Source organism: Sinohyriopsis cumingii, chromosome 14 (assembly GCF_028554795.1).
Source record: "Sinohyriopsis cumingii isolate HCF-2022 chromosome 14, ASM2855479v2, whole genome shotgun sequence".
Classification (NCBI taxonomy): Eukaryota; Metazoa; Mollusca; class Bivalvia; order Unionida; family Unionidae; genus Sinohyriopsis; species Sinohyriopsis cumingii.
In genome coordinates this window covers 806727-826152 of record NC_142974.1, presented here as the reverse complement: position 1 = coordinate 826152, position 19426 = coordinate 806727, and the positions used below count along the sequence as shown (strand labels likewise).

At 35.2% G+C, this 19426-nt stretch overlaps 1 protein-coding gene across 1 annotated transcript; it reads right to left on the bottom strand.

Moving 5' to 3' along the window:
- Positions 1–15027: 15027 nt before the first annotated feature.
- Positions 15028–16957, bottom strand: LOC149783077 (uncharacterized). The gene is made up of 3 exons (XM_089931288.1): positions 16806–16957; positions 15621–15944; positions 15028–15304 (listed from the first exon to the last, which is right to left on the bottom strand). Exons 1-3 carry the CDS (start codon positions 16858–16860, stop codon positions 15141–15143), a joined length of 543 nt encoding a protein of 180 aa, XP_089787414.1. The 5' UTR covers positions 16861–16957; the 3' UTR covers positions 15028–15140.
- Positions 16958–19426: the final 2469 nt, after the last annotated feature.

The following is a 19426-nucleotide window of genomic DNA, read 5'->3' as shown; positions in this document are numbered from 1 at the left end:
GGATGACAGATAAGCACCATTTTCTTTTAGAAACCTTCTGGTAAAATCCAATGTCAGCTTGATTTTCCGTACGGGACATGTAATGATAACTGAATTCAAAATATAGTAGCCATACTGGATATAAGATTGACACCGATTGCACTGAGTACAACTTGACATTGTACGAAGATTTATGAAATCATTGTGTCAGTCTGACTTTCTGTTCAAGAGATATAATGATAACAAGATTTTCAAAATCACTGCTATATATCATTAGAAGTCGTTTAGTGAAAACCTGTTTTAATATAACGAGGCACTGAGGCAGCGCAGCAATGGCTGCTGCAGTACGGTCCGTTAGTCTTTAAATTCGAAGTTTTTAGAAGAAGAAGAAGAAAAAAAAGAGAAATTTTAAACAATGCTGTTTTTCGTTATTTACAAATCTATTATTTGAATGAATAAAATTAAACATTTTTCCCCTTTATTTTGGTGTATTGTTGCTAAATTAGTCAGTTTTAAATACCAAAGGGAGACTATTCTACAGCATATGCCATGTAGCCTTGACTTTGGAAAGTGTGTCGCACTGACTTCTCTGATATTCGAGTCACAATGATTTCTTTTGGATTACTTTGGAACTATCAAACGTACGGTGATGCCACGGATGATTAGCATAAGATCTGCTAGTCAGTGTATGATTGGTAAAAATATTATGAATGGCATCGAAAAACATTGACGAATATTTATATTGCACCACATAGCAACAACGTTACCAACCATGCCTATATTTTTTTTTTTTTTTTTTTTTTTTTTTTTTAACGTTCTGACATATCTTACTATAGTGATACAATTTCAGTGGCCTGTGATGCTTCCATTATTTGTGTCATTCAAGTAGCTTCGAATACTTTATAAAGATAAATATGGTAAACTGGTCAATACTATTGTAACCGAAGGCGCAAGTTACAGTAGATAAGTCGTTAGATATTTAAGTCCAGGATAAAATTTAATTTATCTATCGTTATGCACTGGGTAGTACATGTACATGAGTCAACATTGCAGAGCCTACGCTAATGTCATTGATATATATGGGTAAATGTAAAGAGCTCACCTTTTATTTTTTTTTAGTTATTAAACCTACAGTCATTCAGTACTGTTCCGTTTGCTTCATGTCATCATGATTAATCTTGAATAACAAAGTTTGTTTGATTGCTTCGACAACGGCATGTCGACACACCTGTCCTTAGCATCCGATCTCTTTCAGGCTTATACCTTACTCAATAGTATGTTGCAATCTGTTGTGCGTGTAAAAACCGCGCACCTTCTATTTTCCGTCAGATGTGTGTAAGACCGAGACGAATCTGTGCATGTTTTGGAAATTCGAAATTTGCGTAGTTTGTTTCAGACGTGACACAAAGAGCTAACTTAAAACAGAGTTGATAGTAAGTTGATAGAAAACAGAGAAATAAGTTGAAACAGGTTATACAGTATGTATAAAGAGGAAAATGTAAGACAAATTATTGTGCTAAAATTAAGGAACATATATGACACAAGAAAATTGATTTGTCAAAAAATGAAAAATAAGATTTACAAAAACAAAGAAATATATATGCAGAAGTTTATTTTATTGAACATTTCACTGTAATATGAAATGAGAAACAAGCACATTCGTTTACATCTGAATTGATAAAACTTTTTTTTTTTTTAATCCAAGCAAAGTGTAGTCTGCTTTTGTGAAGGTAAACTCCGGTCACAAGATCAAACTGTATTTATAGAAGGAATTATGTGCCAGTTCAGTGATTCATAAATCAAATCGTCATGAAACCAACATCTGAGAGGAGCATGCTGTACTTGTTCACTTTATGTTGACCACAACGATTGTTTGTAAAATTAATGTGAAGATTAGATCTTTATTTATTTCAGCCGTTTAGGAAAACCGTCTGTATTGAATGGATGTATCTGTAACGAACATTCACGTTAGACCACATAATAATCGATTTACTGATAATTATAATTCTATAAGTTACAGTTATTAGTAGATTTTCAAAATGATATACTACAAACAATTACATACAAGATTTTTTAAAAAAATAGCAAAGTTAAACAAAAGAAAATAATCACTACAGTCTACACTTTACCAGCTAATGTACACTATTGATATAAGTAGCAGGGAACCTTTGAGTGGAATGTCATCATTCGGGTAAGGTATTTATCAGATAGAACCAGTAAACACAGAACATACTTATCAAACGGGAAAATATTTAGTGAGAAATTCCTAAAATTCAAACATATATTATTTGCTCTACTGAAAATCTTAGGATGATTTGCAGTCTTACGAGGAATACGTTTTTCTTAACACGTTAACATACGCTTGTAAACAGCTACAAAAATGACATCTCTTTTAATCCGATTTTTCCCCAGAAGTTGAATTTGCCCAAATTTCTCTCGCAATATGCCATTTGGTCACCATGTGACACGTGTCAATCACGTGATTAATGGATAATAAATATAACTTCATTTGTAATATTCCAAATTAATTTTGACAAATGCAAACGTTTTTGCAAAATTATTAACATTTTTGGAAACTTTGTTGTCATAAAACATGAAAACATGCTGTCACCGTCATTACATTCTAAACAAGATTACTCTGGAATTTTCGCACATTACTTACTGACGGAAACAACCGAAGTAACCGGAATGGTGAAAAGTACCGTGGTACGTACCACCATGAAAAATACCTCGGTAAACCATTATACTGGTAATACCGCATACCTGTAGTAATTGCATATCATTAAGTGGGAGTCGAAGACAAAACAAATAATTTATTAATAACTTTCAATTAGGTGTTAAAAATGATATGCATTGCGGGCGTTGTCCTTTAATATTGTGATAAACATAAAAGTTGCTATCGACTCACGTTCATGGGCATATGCAAAGAGACATGCAAACATACAGACAAGTGTCCATATATTCCTACATTCGAAGGAACAATTCTCATCAGAGTCAGCAAGAAATCTGGTCTGAAAATATATATAGATAGATGGATAGATACAAAACAGAATGGACGAGTGGATAGATGGATTAATGTACGGATCGATGAATTGATGGATAGTTAGATATTCAGATGTCAGAAATTAAAATGAACTCTTTACGTAGATCTCAAACTTTGTCATACAACATTTTTGAAAATAAATAAATACTCGCATTTTTTGAAAGTTTAACAGACACAAATCTCAAAATTTGCCAAAATTTCCAAATTTTCATCCATAAAATAGACATGCGCATTCTTATAAAAAAATACATGCCTAATTCATTCATCCATCCATCAATCAATCCATCCAATGATATTTCATATAAGTATATTACGTTAGTGGAAGAAGCTTGAGATCATTGTCTAGGATATATATATATATATATATATATATATATATATATATATATATATATATATATATATACTTGCAGTATCAAATGATGTCAAAAAGAAATATATTTAGCCTGCGGCACCATACCTCGATAATAGAGCTTCTTAAAAAATATCAACTTGTCGATTTAGTGTTTTAGAAAAGAAATAGATTACATACATACATACATGCATATATATATATATATATATATATATATATATATATATATATATATATATATATATATATATATATATGTATGCATGTATGTATGTATGTAATCTATTTCTTTTCTAAAACACTAAATCGACAAGTTGATATTTTTTAAGAAGCTCTATTATCGAGGTATGGTGCCGCAGGCTAAATATATTTCTTTTTGACATCATTTGATACTGCAAGTATAGCAAAAAAAGTTTTTGCCTGAACAATGTACATTGTAATCATGTCTTTCAATTGGATAATTTCCAATTATAATTTAGCAGTAATTGATACAATTTCATTGCAGTAATGCTATAACTGCTTGTGTTGATTTTAACGCTTCACTGAAGCTGGTTATTCCTAGATAAAGTGATCATCTTCAATTCAAGACGAGTTATAGTTTGAGCTTTATGTCATCAAGAAGTCACCATATGTAAATCATGAAATACACTTTCAAATGAAACTTCGGCCATTAAAATTAAAATTAATTTTTGATGGTTTACTTCTAGAATCATATGCATATATAGACTTGGCATGATCTCCAGTGTCTTTCAGGAAATATGTTTGTGCACAAAGTAGAGAAGTTTCCTACTCATGTCCTTTCCGTTAGTGACAAAGAAATTTTCTCTGCTCTGATTAAAGGAAATTGCTCTTGGATTTAGAAGAGCTCTGGAAGTAATGACCTGGAGGTCAACGCCATCGGGTGACACTTTATGAATGTTATTAGAGGCCTCTCCCAAAACATAGACATTGTCTTCTCTGTCCACTGCTACACCCTTTGGAGATTTCAGTTCAGTGGATCTGTAGACGAAGTACTTTATTCCATCTCTCAGACCAAAACAATATACTGCACTGTCGCCGCCAACAGATAAGTTGACACGTGACTTGGACGTATCTAGAGCAGCACAAACACAATCTGTAGGAAGCATTGTATAAAAATGATGGTGCAGTTTCACATCTCCTGTGCTAGTGAGAAGGCTCCAGTAACATTTGCTACTTCCCCATCCAGCAACACAGTGGCCAGATACAAGGATCTCCTCCATGCTGACAGCATCAGCACCAAGGCATGTATATCTGGTTTCAACCGTATGTGAGTCTATGATGCAGAGATCCCTGATGGACAGAAACTGAACAGTTTTCATCACGGTTATTGTTATAGCAACTTGATTGTTTCCTCTCAGGCACATGCCATATGGTTGTCCATTCAATGTGTGACTTGTGATAGAGTTGTATGATGAATCATACATGCAGCATGTCTTGTTATTGTAGTCTGCCAGCAGCAGGCATCCATGAGATAAATGGACCATACCTACGTACACAGGTATCCATGAGATAAATGGACCATACCTACGTACACAGGTATCCATGAGATAAATGGACCATACCTACGTACACAGGTATCCATGAGATAAATGGACCATACCCACGTACACAGGTATCCATGAGATAAATGGACCATACCCACGTACACAGGTATCCATGAGATAAATGGACCATACCCACGTACACAGGTATCCATGAGATAAATGGACCATACCCACGTACACAGGTATCCATGAGATAAATGGACCATACCCACGTACACAGGTATCCATGAGATAAATGGACCATACCCACGTACACAGGTATCCATGAGATAAATGGACCATACCCACGTACACAGGTATCCATGAGATAAATGGACCATACCCACGTACACAGGTATCCATGAGATAAATGGACCATACCTACGTACACAGGTATCCATGAGATAAATGGACCATACCTATGTACACAGGTATCCATGAGATAAATTGACCATACCTACGTACACAGGTTTCTCTTCACCTGGACATTGAAGGTCAATATCTCTAGAGTAGACCACAGTTCGTTTCTGAAGAGGTATCGTACATTGCAAATCCCTAACCTCCTCTTGACATTCTATTTTCATCAAATCTACAACATCTTTAGAAAGTACCGCTTTAATGTTGCTGTCGAGTTCAAGTTTTATTCTGATGTTATCCAATCTTTCAAATTTCTCTCGAACCTGATCGGTGTACCAATGTAGCAGCTTCATAGTTTTGCTGGTCACCAGAAATGTTTGCGTATCTGACCCATACTGGCTGATTGTATTTAAAAGCGTTTGAGAGTTTCCGATGGCACTGGCCAAGGATCGACATTGGTGATTTTGTTCTTGTTTTCTAATCAACCACTCCTCGTAAATTCGATTTCCTTCAAGCTTAGCCATCTTCTCAATTTTATCCACCACATCATTCAATTTTATCCTGAGGTCTCTTATCTTTGTAGGAATATTGTTAACCTGTGATCGAAAAATAGCTATGATTTCGTTACTAATCTCCACAAACTTCTTCAACTGACCTTTTAATTTATCCATTTGCTTCGTTATTTTCTGTGCGTTCATCTTTTTTTAGTAGACCTGAAATATCGTGTTGCAGTTCAATCACATCTTGACATGCTTTATGGTGAAGAAAAGAACACGTAACGCAACAGGCAATCTCGTGGCTTCTGCAGTAAAACTTGATGATGTCATTGTCATGTTCAAGGCACCCAAATCCCTCGCTCAATCGTTTTCTTTTAATGCGGTTTTCTGGATCGTTGTCAAATTCCTCTTTGGTAATAATTTGATGGCTTTTACTGATCTTCATATTTTGATGACAGACGGAACAGACATCACACAACCACTCTTCACATACAACACAAAATTTCTTTGCAAGTTTGTCAGATTTGCCTGTAGAATTTAAGCATGCTTCGCAAAACCGGTCAACTTTCCACACCACAAATGGATTGTTAGGAAATAAAGAAGCCCATTCTCCTACAGGTCTTTCTGTATTTGCAGGCCTGGTTACTTCACTACATACAGGACACGTAAAGTCATGAGATGCTTTTTCGGTGCTTCTAGCTATTCCTGTTATATAGTCCCGAAGGCAGTGTTCACAAAAGGAATGTAAGCATGGCAGCTGACGGGGCGAGGTGAACGTGTTTAGACACAACGGGCAATACTGTCCATCTTGAAAGGAAGAATCAGTGATTTGAGTAGCCATTTAAACATACACATACAAGAAATGTTGTCTCAAAGACATTACGTCACTAGTTAGTAGTTCATTGTACGCTGTTAACCATATTTTATACCAGAATCTGCACTTATCTGTCTCTAACATGTATCATATATAGCACGTTTAGTCGTCATCCGAGCCGATATGTGTGTGTTGTCGAACCGGAATGTGGCGTTTAAACAAAGCTAATACGTCACAATAGTGATATTTTATCTCAGTGTTTCAATTTATCTGCCTTTAACATGTAGCGTATGCTGCACTTTCGGTCACCTTTCGGGCTGATAGGAGTGTACTATGGAACCTAAACGAAACGTTTAAATTGTACCAGCCAGTTTTTTACATCTGTAACGACTTACTAGTAATACATACAAAATATTATGGGACACACACACACACACACACACACACACACACACACACACGCACAACCGCACGCACGCATGCACACATACACTTACCAGATCCACCGAGTAAATACTTCCATTGCGTCTACAACACCAACATTATTATTCCGTGTCCTTGTTGAAAATGGAATAATGTCAAAAATTCGTGTCCTCATTATCAATGTTCAAGGCAGCTAACTCCCACATTAATCGGAATAGTAGGCTAAAGATTTGCTATTCCGCTTAGTGTGCCTTACTGAAAAATTCTTACCGCACGCGTCATAGTGACTAAAACAGGTTGCAACAAACTATATATTGTTACGATAATATGGTTTTAAACGGTTTAAAAAAAAAAAACAGAAGCCAATTCTATAAGTTTTGTAAAATTAACAAATTATTTATTTCCCCGGAATAAAGAGTGAAAATTTGAAAGGAACTTACAGTATTGTGAATTAAATCCCAAGTAATCCCCTAAGAGTTCTATCACATGTCCAAACGTACAGAGTTCTTAATGAATTTCAGTATTGAAGGTGCGGATGTACTAAGAGTATTGATGAGTTTAATGTACCAACATTCTAATGTATCACAACGATATAATCCAGAATTTCTTCGAATGAATTTACAAACAATGATTAGTCAAACAGTCAATCAGTACTTTGTAATTCCAATAACTAATTTAAATAAATGATTCATCTCAAATTTTATGTAAACACAGCTAAAGGTGGTTCCACTAGACAGATATTTACAGACTGTCATCTGAACTATGACATAAAAAAATGTAAACAAATTCGTTTCCAGATAATACAACAATGGTACACAAGGTAGGGCTTCAAGTAAACATCATGATGAAATGTCAAGGTAGACAATAGAATGTCCCGGGGAAAAACTCGAGTCCTGAATTCAAATCCAAGTAAACATGTTGTTTGCAAATCATCATTATCTTAAAGTATAATCTACAGTCATGGACAAAAGTTTGCAATCTATAATCATAGGCAAATGTTAAACACACAACAATAATACACACAGCGCCTCCCTTCATAAAGAAAAAGAATGATTTACACAATAAATTTTTCTTTTACATACTTGTCAAATACACATATGATACAATAATAATTAAAATAACATAGCAAAATGTCTCATGAATGGTATAAGATATACACAAAGCAATTTAGTACTTCTATAAACGTGAAAGTGTATCTGCAGTCAGGTTATCTTTTTCTTTGATGTGTTTCTGAGTTATCTTTTTTATTTTGTTAATGAAAGCAAGGAGGTTGTCATCGCTGAATATAATAATCAGAGAAGCAGATGAACTAATACACAACTCCAAGTGTTGCTAAACCAACTTCAAAGTTATTCGTTCCTTCTTGATTGTGGAATAATTTTTCAGAGACTTATTTAATTTGTTTTGGATAAATAGCTCGCTAGATGACCCATTCCATTGTTTCTTCTTCAATCAATACTCCACCAACCCCTACATCACTTACATCAATGGACATTTCAAATAAGTGACCGAAGGTTGGAGCTGACCAGTTCACTCCTTAGCATGGGTTTAATTTATCAAGCTGACCAGTTCACTCCTTAGCATGGGTTTTAATTTATCAAAAGCCTCGTGAGATATTTCAGACCAATGAAACTTGCATTTCTTTCTCAACAGATTGTTCATTGGTTGAGCAATTGTAAAATAAATTGAGACAAATTTCCGAATACTAGTAAGTCATACCCATAAATTGGCATCAGTTACGTCTTACTGATAGGCACTGGGAATTAAAAGATAACCTTCACGTTACCTCCACATATTTGACTTGACCGCCTCCCACAATATGTCCGAAAAATGTAACAAAAGTAAGGAAAAACTTATGTTATTTGTCCGTATTTCTGAATGTCAGTCATGACCGTCGATCCCTCCCTGTCTTTTGCTTGAAATGTAAACGTTTTGGGACCAAGCTATTTTCTTTTACACGTCTATGTATCTATGTCACGCATTCCCAGACCCAAGCTAATTACGAAGCTAACGGGAACATAGTCGGAGATGAGAAGGCAGGGACACTAACACTGGGGTCAGTAGAGTTGGAGGAGAGCATTGGTTAAGATCAGATTGAATATAGAAGATAGAAGTGTGCTTGTTAATTGTCATTTACAAAGTAACTGTTAACAACGGAATAAGACGAATATACTCACTGAGTTACCAATGCCACGGGGAATAACGTACGTAAACAATAAGTGCTCTTTGCCGTTAGTGACCATGCCTTCTCATCTTCGATCATGCCTATATTAGCTTCATAATTATATGAGGTCTGGCGTACCGTGACAACGAAACGAAACTGAAAGAGATTCATTATTATCTCTGATTGCAGTAACTGACGAAACATCAGTACTATGTAAGCAACCAAACAGAAAGAAAAAAACACCCCAACCCCACACACCCACCCACCTCAAAACCAGTCAGCAGAATGGCGCATCCGTGATCACCAAATCGTGCCAAAAGTAATGTCGCAAGAAGGAGTTCTAAATACAATTATATTTTCGTACGATATGACAATCCATTAGTTTGGTAGCATTACATGGTGGGTTGATAGGTAATCAGACTCGTATGATCCTAGGTCACATAATCTTTAAGCACTTTTAGTATTTAATAGTATGCGCGTATCAAACAGAAATGGAAAAAATCCCACAGAAAATTTGACCATACTTGACAGAGAGAGTTCTGTATTTATATTTCATTCAGCCATGTCCGAAGTTATTTATAAGAAACGTGCTGATCATTGATACATTCAAATTACAATTTCCACAATTTTCCCTTTTTACAAATTTATTTATTTTCTCTTTACGTCAGATATTTCGAGGATTTATTCTAAACGTAGACTCAGCAGTATATTAGCTGACACTGGAGGTTTCCAATAACTGTAATTGAACAGAATAACGTACTTTGCAAATACCGTCAGCGGCCGAACGAACCTTTTCAAAAGGCAAGTGCTCCAGCTCAGCTCTTGAAGCTGCTGTTTGAGACAGTTGTTGTGAGGTCTCCATGAAACAATCAACATCAATTATCTGAAGAACTACAATTAGACATAATAACAGCTTAGTAGTTTATACATCGATAATGTAATTAATTTCGACAAGGACATGTATCTTGAAAAACATTGCAATAGGCTTTTCTTAGCTTTTTCGATGGCTGCACTGTGACAAATGGAATTTTATCCGGAATACGACTAAAACGGAGGGTGGAAGGGGGGGGGGGCGGTCTCTACTTTATAACATTTCATTTTATTGGTGTCATCGCAGTTTGCGCGTCCGGCGTTGTTGTTTACTACAACCGTATTTTTGTTAATAAACTTCCTGCTTTTCAATGATTCAGGAGATGGACAGTTTTCTTGCTTGCTGTTTTCTAGTTCTATACCTATTCTAAATTATGAGTGATTGCTCTGTTTTAAATTAAAAGTTAAAATATCTGAACGTTGGCAAAATGGTGTATTGGCACCTGGGAAGGGGTGTGTGTGAGAGAGAGAGAGAGAGAGAGAGAGACAGAGACAGAGAGAGACAGAGAGAGAGGTGGGTGGGGAATAAATAACTTACATTTCTGGCAATTATATTTAAACATATTTACTACTTCCGAATTAGCCTACACGTAGGATGAACGTAAGGAAGTAGCATTTAAAATATTTCAAAAACAAAACATGAAAGAAGAGAGAAGATTTTGATGCTGATGACGATGTTGTTGAATGTGTCGTTATTTATTTCCTTTTATTCGTCTTTTTTTTTGCCTCCTCCTCTTCTCCTTCTTCTTCTTGTTTCTGTTCGTATTGTTGTTATTGTAACAATGCGCATGAATGATAATAAAAGAAAACTATTTATTCTAAAATTTAAATCATTAAAACTACTACTTTATTAAAATCAGGGGACAAAAATGTTTAACATAGAAGTTAATTCTGACTTTGCTGTTGAAAATAAATTTGCTTTCCCGAAATTCATATAAAGCCCATAATTATAAAAAGCCCCTATGCACAATTAATTCTAGAACAAAATATCGATCTACATAGCAGGTCACGTGCACCTTGAGTGGTAATTTGATTGGAAGGTCAATATTTATGTCGAACAGGTTAATCTAAATAGTTTTCTATTTTGCAGCAATCTTCACTCACCTTTATTTTAGTTTCTTTCTTTACAAGGGTTTTGCTTCTCGCATTTTAATGCAATACGTTTTCCACGGTATCTCTTACAGTGGGAAGAAATAAAATATACCATTTGATATAGACGAATGTATTTTTTGCTTCGTGACCAGAATATCATTTCCTATTTATTCTGAATTAGTTCTTTAAGGGCACATATACTGCGTGGTATATTTTGTTTTATTCCTTGTTTTAATTTAATCATAGTGATTAAACTTTACATATACGGTAGAGGAATGTCAGGTGTTAACTGGCCGAGTTTCTTTGGCGGAAATGGAGATGCGATTTTGTTTGCAGAGAAAATTCACAGTGATCATTCGTTTAAGTTAATTGGTGACAATTTTTTTAATTTTTTTTTTTCTATAGTACTGTTGTGGTTGTTTAAAAACATCTGAAATTTACTTGAATAATGTTTAATCTTCACGTTCTATTTACTGAAGAAAAACAAAACTGTTTTGTGATGTTAATTATTTCGTCCAGTGCCGGATTTAGACATGTGTGCGTGTGATTTGAATTTTTAACGTAGCTTTAACAATTTTTCAGTCATATCGCTACGGTGTCTGCAGTGTGACAGTTTAGACTGGATTCCATACATTATATCTATTTATAAATGGTTTGGGGTTGGGCTTTTTTCTTCTGCAAATGAAAAATTGACAGACATAATGTAATAATCGGGACTTCGCTGAGAAAAATTAATGAGATAATACGAGATTGGGAGGTAGATGAGGAAATACCCCCAAAATCGGGAGGTATTTCTCCCTGCTTGAGAGTTGACAGGTATGAACTGTCCGGGCTTGTGGAATTTCAGTTGGGGCTTGAGTTTATTTAAGTCACCAGCCCGGTGCATGTGCCTAATAAAATTCGTTTAGCACTGACCAGTACAGTACATAAACTATTACATCAGACAGCGGATTCAACTTTTGAATGTGCAACCCAAATGTGGTCTCCTCCTGTCTGCCTCGCTCGCCATGTTTATGTTTGTATTCGAGGACTGGCTAGTATTGCGTCACGGGACCACGTGATCTGTGGTCTCGTCAAAACTCGGCAATTTACGGAATGGTGGTATCTTCCACGCAATATAATCACTACCCGCTTACGATATTTAATTTATAAACATGACAGTCGTATTAAAATCTCTAGAGAATTACATACGTGAAAGGAAAATTTTGATTTCTCTGTCTGTCTCTCTCTCTTAGTAAAGTGCATACTGATTTTGTGAAGTTTCTTATTACGTCTGGCTAAAAATTAATTAGTACCTGTCTTGACCTTGGAACATTTTTGCGATCTTTAATTTCTTGTTGAATAATGGTAGACATAAGCGAAGTGTACTATTAGCTCACCTACTTGTAAGACCTATTGAGTTTTTCAGGCAATTATATATATATATATATATATATATATATATATATATATATATATATATATATATATATATATATATATATATATATATATATATATATATAATGTATAGATCTGTGCTTTAGATAGTAAGGCCAAACTACTGGAAATGAGAAAGCCCGTTATCAGTGATCCCGTACACATTCCTTGGGCTGTTTCACCGATCTTTGTACTACCTGTCAATGATCTGAAAGTTACTAAATGATAGAGTCTAATCTTGCTAAATGTTACTTACTACATACCAATAAATGCTACGTTTTGCAGCTAAATATTATTCACTAAATGTTACTTACTACAGACCAATAAATGCTACGTTTTGCAGCTAAATATTATTCACTAAATGTTACTTACTAAATACCAATAAATGCTACGTTTTGCAGCTAAATATTATTCACTAAATGTTACTTACTACATACCAATAAATGCTACGTTTTGCAGCTAAATATTATTCACTAAATGTTACTTACTACATACCAATAAATGCTATGTATTGTAATTATCGTCAAAGGCTTAATGTTACTAAATGTCACAGACCAAATCATAATAATATTTATATTTTGTAGGTCCATGTTGCCACAAAATTACTTTGAACTTCTTCACATAGAGTTACGGTTGGAATCAAAGCCAAAATAAGACGCGACCGCAAAGCAGAAGGACAAATGAAAAGAGTTACCTTAAAATAATACATATTTCCTGAAATGTTTTAATCGGGCAGAGAACAATGTGTTTCATGTCTTTTCAATAATTTTAAACAAAATTCTACATCCTTTCTGGCAGAATTCACATATTTAAACATCTTGCATAAATTCTATAATTCATGTTACATTTTACCAAACAAAGAATATTGCTCTAAGGGTTTAGATTGCGAAGGATGTTGCCATGGTACGTGCAGAAAGGATGCTAATTTTATCTGCATTAGTGTAAAATAACAATAAAGTCTTGTGCAACCTGTTGGCTACGGTCATTAAACGTTAATCCAAATAGTGATGGAGTGGGCAGCAATACCTACTCTACAAACGTTTAAAATATATACATAACTAGTACCTGTGGATACCGGAAATTCCAAAAGGTGATGTTCATGCATGTGCATTATTGTCAAGATTTTTCAAAACAAGCCCACTTAATCCAAACTCCGAGTCACTTAATGAGGTATGCATGTGTAAAAGGCAGTATATATATATGGACCTACCTTACTTAAATATCCGTTTGTCTGACAATAAAAATTTGCATTTCAGATACAAACGGCACCGTCAATTTATCATTTGCACACAATAATTCAATTCCATCAAATAGGTTAACTCATAGATACAAATAACGTCTTTCTCAGACAAAATCGGCTAATATAATTTCTTTGTTGTGTCAATGTCTACCCTTTTGACGAAAGGTTATTGACATAGACTGATTTTCTAATGTGAGCAGACTCTAAATGATAAAGAAGATTGGACCACGTGGGCAAAAACTCGAAAATTCATTGAGAAAGACAGTTCCAGGACCTCGTGCTCACTTCTGTAGTGTTCGTAATTTTTCATATTGACTAAGCAATTTTGTTTCGAAATGATTTGAATTTAGACAATAAAAAACATTAGGTCACTGAAGTTAGGTTACTAGATATAAATAGTACAAAAAGATTGCATTTAAAAATAACATACATACATACATACATACATACATACATACATACATACATACATACATGCATGCATGTATACATGCATGCATGCATGCATGCAGACACACACACACACACACACACACACACCTACATACATACATACATAGAGACATACATATAGATATACATACCTCTATCTGTCCCTGCCCTTTTTACTCTGTCTCTCTCTCTCTCTCTCTCTCTCTCTCTCTCTCTCTATATATATATATATATATATATATATATATATATATCTGTGTTTGTGTCTATGTGTGTATATATTACATTATTACATTGAATAGTTGCTCCATCTCAAATAAGAAACGGTAACATTATATATGCAATAAAGACATCACAACCATTTTGCTCTGGAATGTTATAATGCAACAGTGCCATAACATAATAGTGCTTCACATCTTGGCCATGCTCCATACCAAAGGAATATCAATATTTATATTAAACATTTATTTCTTAGTTTGTAAAGATAACATTTACCATCAATACAACATGAGGTGTCAACGATGAGAAAGAAAGGCAATGTTTTATACTGTTTTTCTAATTTCAAGAGTCCCTAATGATACTGTGGTGTACATTATATCACACTTGTTCAAAAGCCGAATACGGCAGATGTCAAAATTGACAACAGTTCATTAATCCAAATATTTGCGATGCGGCAAATGAAGTACTTTATATGAAGAAAGAAAAATCGTGTGTAAAGTATAAATAAGTGAGAGCAGAGAGAAAATAAAGATATTAATAGAAAGAGAATTCAAAAGAAGAAATATCTCAAATAACTACTTTTCCCTTTTAACGAATTTAATCATATGTCTATCGGATTTCCAGAAAAAACAAAAACAGAAAACAACCGTTAAAGGTCCAAATTAAGTCAAATAATGTAAGGCAGGCATCGCTCATTTCCCCGGTCTGTAACTGCCATCTCCGACATATTTGCACACCTTCCCGCAGCCATGTGGGCAACACCGCTGACCCTGCTGGCATTCGATGTCCGATCCACAGAAGTGGTCGCCGGGCAATACCACACATGCGGTTGCAATGTCCACCACGGGACACGAACCTGTGGAAACATATGTTATTTCTCCTGTAGATACTATGAAGAAAATAATGAAAACATTTCCTTATTATGATATATTTTGTCGTAAGCAGTATGCTTAATTTTCCTCCCACATATTTGATCTCATCGCTTTGTTTGATCGATGAAAAATTGATATGAGAATTAAAGCTAGTAAGCGGCAGTCTAGGGGTTTAGGTGATGTATATGATAATTGTTCTGATAATTAAAGCTGTTTTATAATGTTTATCTATCAAACGTATGATAGCTTGGAATACTAAGTTGGTTATGACAAAGGAGAGAGAGAGAGAGAGAGAATTACCAAGTGATGGTTGAACATTTCCAGTTGGACAACAGACACCTGTTCTGTCGCCAGGTACATCTTGGCAGAAGAAGCCTGCAGCACACTGATTAATGAGAGAGTGTATACAGCGCCCATTTGGTATCCCTCCATTTTGGCAAGTGGCTTGAGCGCTGTTGGGGCAACACAGACCTAAGCCTTGTTTTGGGTTGTAGCAGTGATACCCTCTCGGGCAGGTACTTGGAACCGTGTGCGGACTACAGTCCTTGCCCACCGGTGTTCCCACTGGACACCTCCGAATGTCCAATTGGTGGGTGTGCAATGGAGGCGCCCCTCCATTGATGCCTGAAAGGTGCAAATAACCAAGATCATGGCGTAGGAAAATGATGAAAAAAAATAATAACGAGCTTTTAATATCCAAAATAAATTTTTTTAAATAGAATGTTAATTTTGGGAAAATGAAAACATTTTGTGTTCACATATTACAAAGTAACAGACTTCGATTTGTTTACCGTTCCTGTCATCCAGATATATTCAATAGATAATTCATTCTGCACAGGTGTAAACTGTCCAGATCATTAGAGCGTTTATAAAGTACAGAACGTATTTCCAATTATAACCTCTTGAAGCCTATTTGACAAGTTCTCTTTCTTAAAAGTTATGAAAAGACCACTCATTTAAATATAACTGTTACGATATTGATTACTCTATTAGAAAATCTGTTTTTATTTTCCACACTATTAGATTACGAGGTCAAACGATGAGTTTTCCCCCATTTCTCTACACACATCCCACTCCACCCCCAGTCCTCTCCCCACCGGGTTCTTACACGCCTCCGTCAACGAATATATTTTTCGGGAAAGGAAACAATCAACAGTCTAGAAGAAAGTCATATCGGAACTAATAAGTTAACCAAGAACAAGAAATGAAACGGCAAAAATAGTCTTCTCAATCAAAAATATCTTCTATGAAAGCAAGAATATATTGGACTGGCCCCATGTCGATACTGATTTTAACACAAGGATAAGACACGGTATTTAAAAATATATCACAATATAAGCTAAAAACTTACGTGAACTAGATTAATTATTAATATAAAAATCTGTATAAATTGAAAGCTTTTCTTAATGCGGATAAACCTTTCACTCTGAAAAGTTTATCTATGAAATGTTATACAACGTCAACAAATTTAGAATATTTTCTTACCAAAATCCAACAGCGATAGTAAAGCCAACACAAGTGGAAATGTTCGTTCAAGCATCTTACTATGTCGTCCAGGTTAAGCAATTGCTAACTGGAGTTAATTGGAGAGAATTTATACTGTTCGCGTGGATTTCCTAGAAGAAGGTTTTCTAGAAAAACTAAGGTGACATATTGCATTATTTTTTTCACACAAAAAAAAGCCGCATTGTTTGACCTAAAATATGGCGTCAAGAACACACCTAAGAAATTAGTAAACACCGAATCGTTAAGTGAAATGAAAGCCGTAAACCCCCTGTCAAACGTCATTACGTATGTACAAAGGTAAGCGTGATAATCCCTCTTAAGAAAGCGAAGATGTACATCGAAGTAGAACAGAACGGTACAACTGAACGTAATTAATTCAAGGATGCGTTTCCTTTAAGCGAAAACAATTTAACGTTAAAATAATGAATTTGTGGTCTAATCTGAGGTACGATGACGTTTTGTTTTTATTACCACATACTTAAAGTAAATTTGTTGATATTGTGAAGAGTTTGAGAAAAGGTTTTTGGCCTAAACCAGGATTTTGTTAAAAATTACATTCATCCAAACCTTCATTTTGTCTTGGTAAACAGTTTTTATTTTCTGTTTTGCAGGGTATGATGACATGAATGCAAGAATCAAAATCATCAACAAAAGATTTTTAAGTGAAAAATCACAAGCTGCGTATCGTTTATACGAGGACCTTTTTCACGTATGTTTGCAGCCAACCGAATCACAAAACAAAGTACCATAATGATGTGGCCCCGGTTTCACTAAACATCTTAAGTTTGAGGAAATTCTATACCTCTGGCCCCGATTTCACTAAACATCTTAAGTTTGAGGAAATTCTATACCTCTGGCCCCGATTTCACTAAACATCTTAAGTTTGAGGAAATTCTATACATCTGGCCCCGATTTCACTAAACATCTTAAGTTTGAGGAAATTCTATACATCTGGCCCCGATTTCACTAAACATCTTAAGTTTGAGGAAATTCTATACCTCTGGCCCCGATTTCACTAAACATCTTAAGTTTGAGGAAATTCTATACCTCTGGCCCCGATTTCACTAAACATCTTAAGTTTGAGGAAATTCTATACATCTGGCCCCGATTTCACTAAACATCTTAAGTTTGAGGAAATTCTATACATCTGGCCCCGATTTCACTAAACATCTTAAGTTTGAGGAAATTCTATACCTCTGGCCCCGATTTCACTAAACATCTTAAGTTTGAGGAAATTCTATACCTCTGGCCCCGATTTCACTAAACATCTTAAGTTTGAGGAAATTCTATACCTCTGGCCCCGATTTCACTAAACATCTTAAGTTTGAGGAAATTCTATACATCTGGCCCCGATTTCACTAAACATCTTAAGTTTGAGGAAATTCTATACCTCTGGCCCCGATTTCACTAAACATCTTAAGTTTGAGGAAATTCTATACCTCTGGCCCCGATTTCACTAAACATCTTAAGTTTGAGGAAATTCTATACCTCTGGCCCCGATTTCACTAAACATCTTAAGTTTGAGGAAATTCTATACCTCTGGCCCCGATTTCACTAAACATCTTAAGTTTGAGGAAATCTATACCTCTGGCCCCGATTTCACTAAACATCTTAAGTTTGAGGAAATTCTATACCTCTGGCCCCGATTTCACTAAACATCTTAAGTTTGAGGAAATTCTATACCTCTGGCCCCGATTTCACTAAACATCTTAAGTTTGAGGAAATCTATACCTCTGGCCCCGATTTCACTAAACATCTTAAGTTTGAGGAAATTCTATACCTCTGGCCCCGATTTCACTAAACATCTTAAGTTTGAGGAAATTCTATACCTCTGGCCCCGATTTCACTAAACATCTTAAGTTTGAGGAAAATCTATACCTCTGGCCCCGATTTCACTAAACATCTTAAGTTTGAGGAAATTCTATACCTCAGATCTGTTGAGTTTTTGCCGAGCTGAGATTTTTCTCAGGTACCGTTTCACTATGCTTCCTCATATCAATACTTGAGGATCCTCTACTAAGGACAAAGTTTGTCATAATAATGATTATAGTGACGTCGACAACAAATAATACATGTAATAATGATTATAGTGACGTCGACAACAAATAATACATGTAATAATGATTGTAGTGACGTCGACAAAAAATAATACATGTAATGATGATTATAGTGACGTCGACAACAAAAGTGACGTGGACAACAAATAATAAATGTAATAATGATCATAGTGACGTTGACAACACATAATACATGTAATGATGATTATAGTGACGTCGACAACAAATGATACATGTAATAATGATCATTGTGACGTAGACAACAAATAATACATGTAATGATGATGACGATGATTGGGATATTTAATCAGTCATTATCGCAAGATATCATGTTCAGGAAATATGTATATTTCTGGAATGGGCACAACCATCCCGACACTTAACACTACGAAAGCCAATGGAATGGGCACATCCATTCGGACACTTAACACTACGAAATCCAATGGAATGGGCACATCCATTCCAACACTTTACACTACGAAATCCATTGGAATGGGCACATCCATTCCAACACTTAACACTACGAAATCCAATGGAATGGGC

Coding starts and splice junctions, on each gene's coding strand:
- LOC149783077 (XM_089931288.1), bottom strand. CDS start 16,860: ATGCTTGAACGAACATTTCCACTTGTGTTGGCTTTACTATCGCTGTTG. Junction 15,945..16,805: donor ACTATCGCTGTTGGATTTTG/GTAAGAAAATAT, acceptor TGCACCTTTCAG/GCATCAATGGAGGGGCGCCT. Junction 15,305..15,620: donor AAATGTTCAACCATCACTTG/GTAATTCTCTCT, acceptor ATGTTTCCACAG/GTTCGTGTCCCGTGGTGGAC.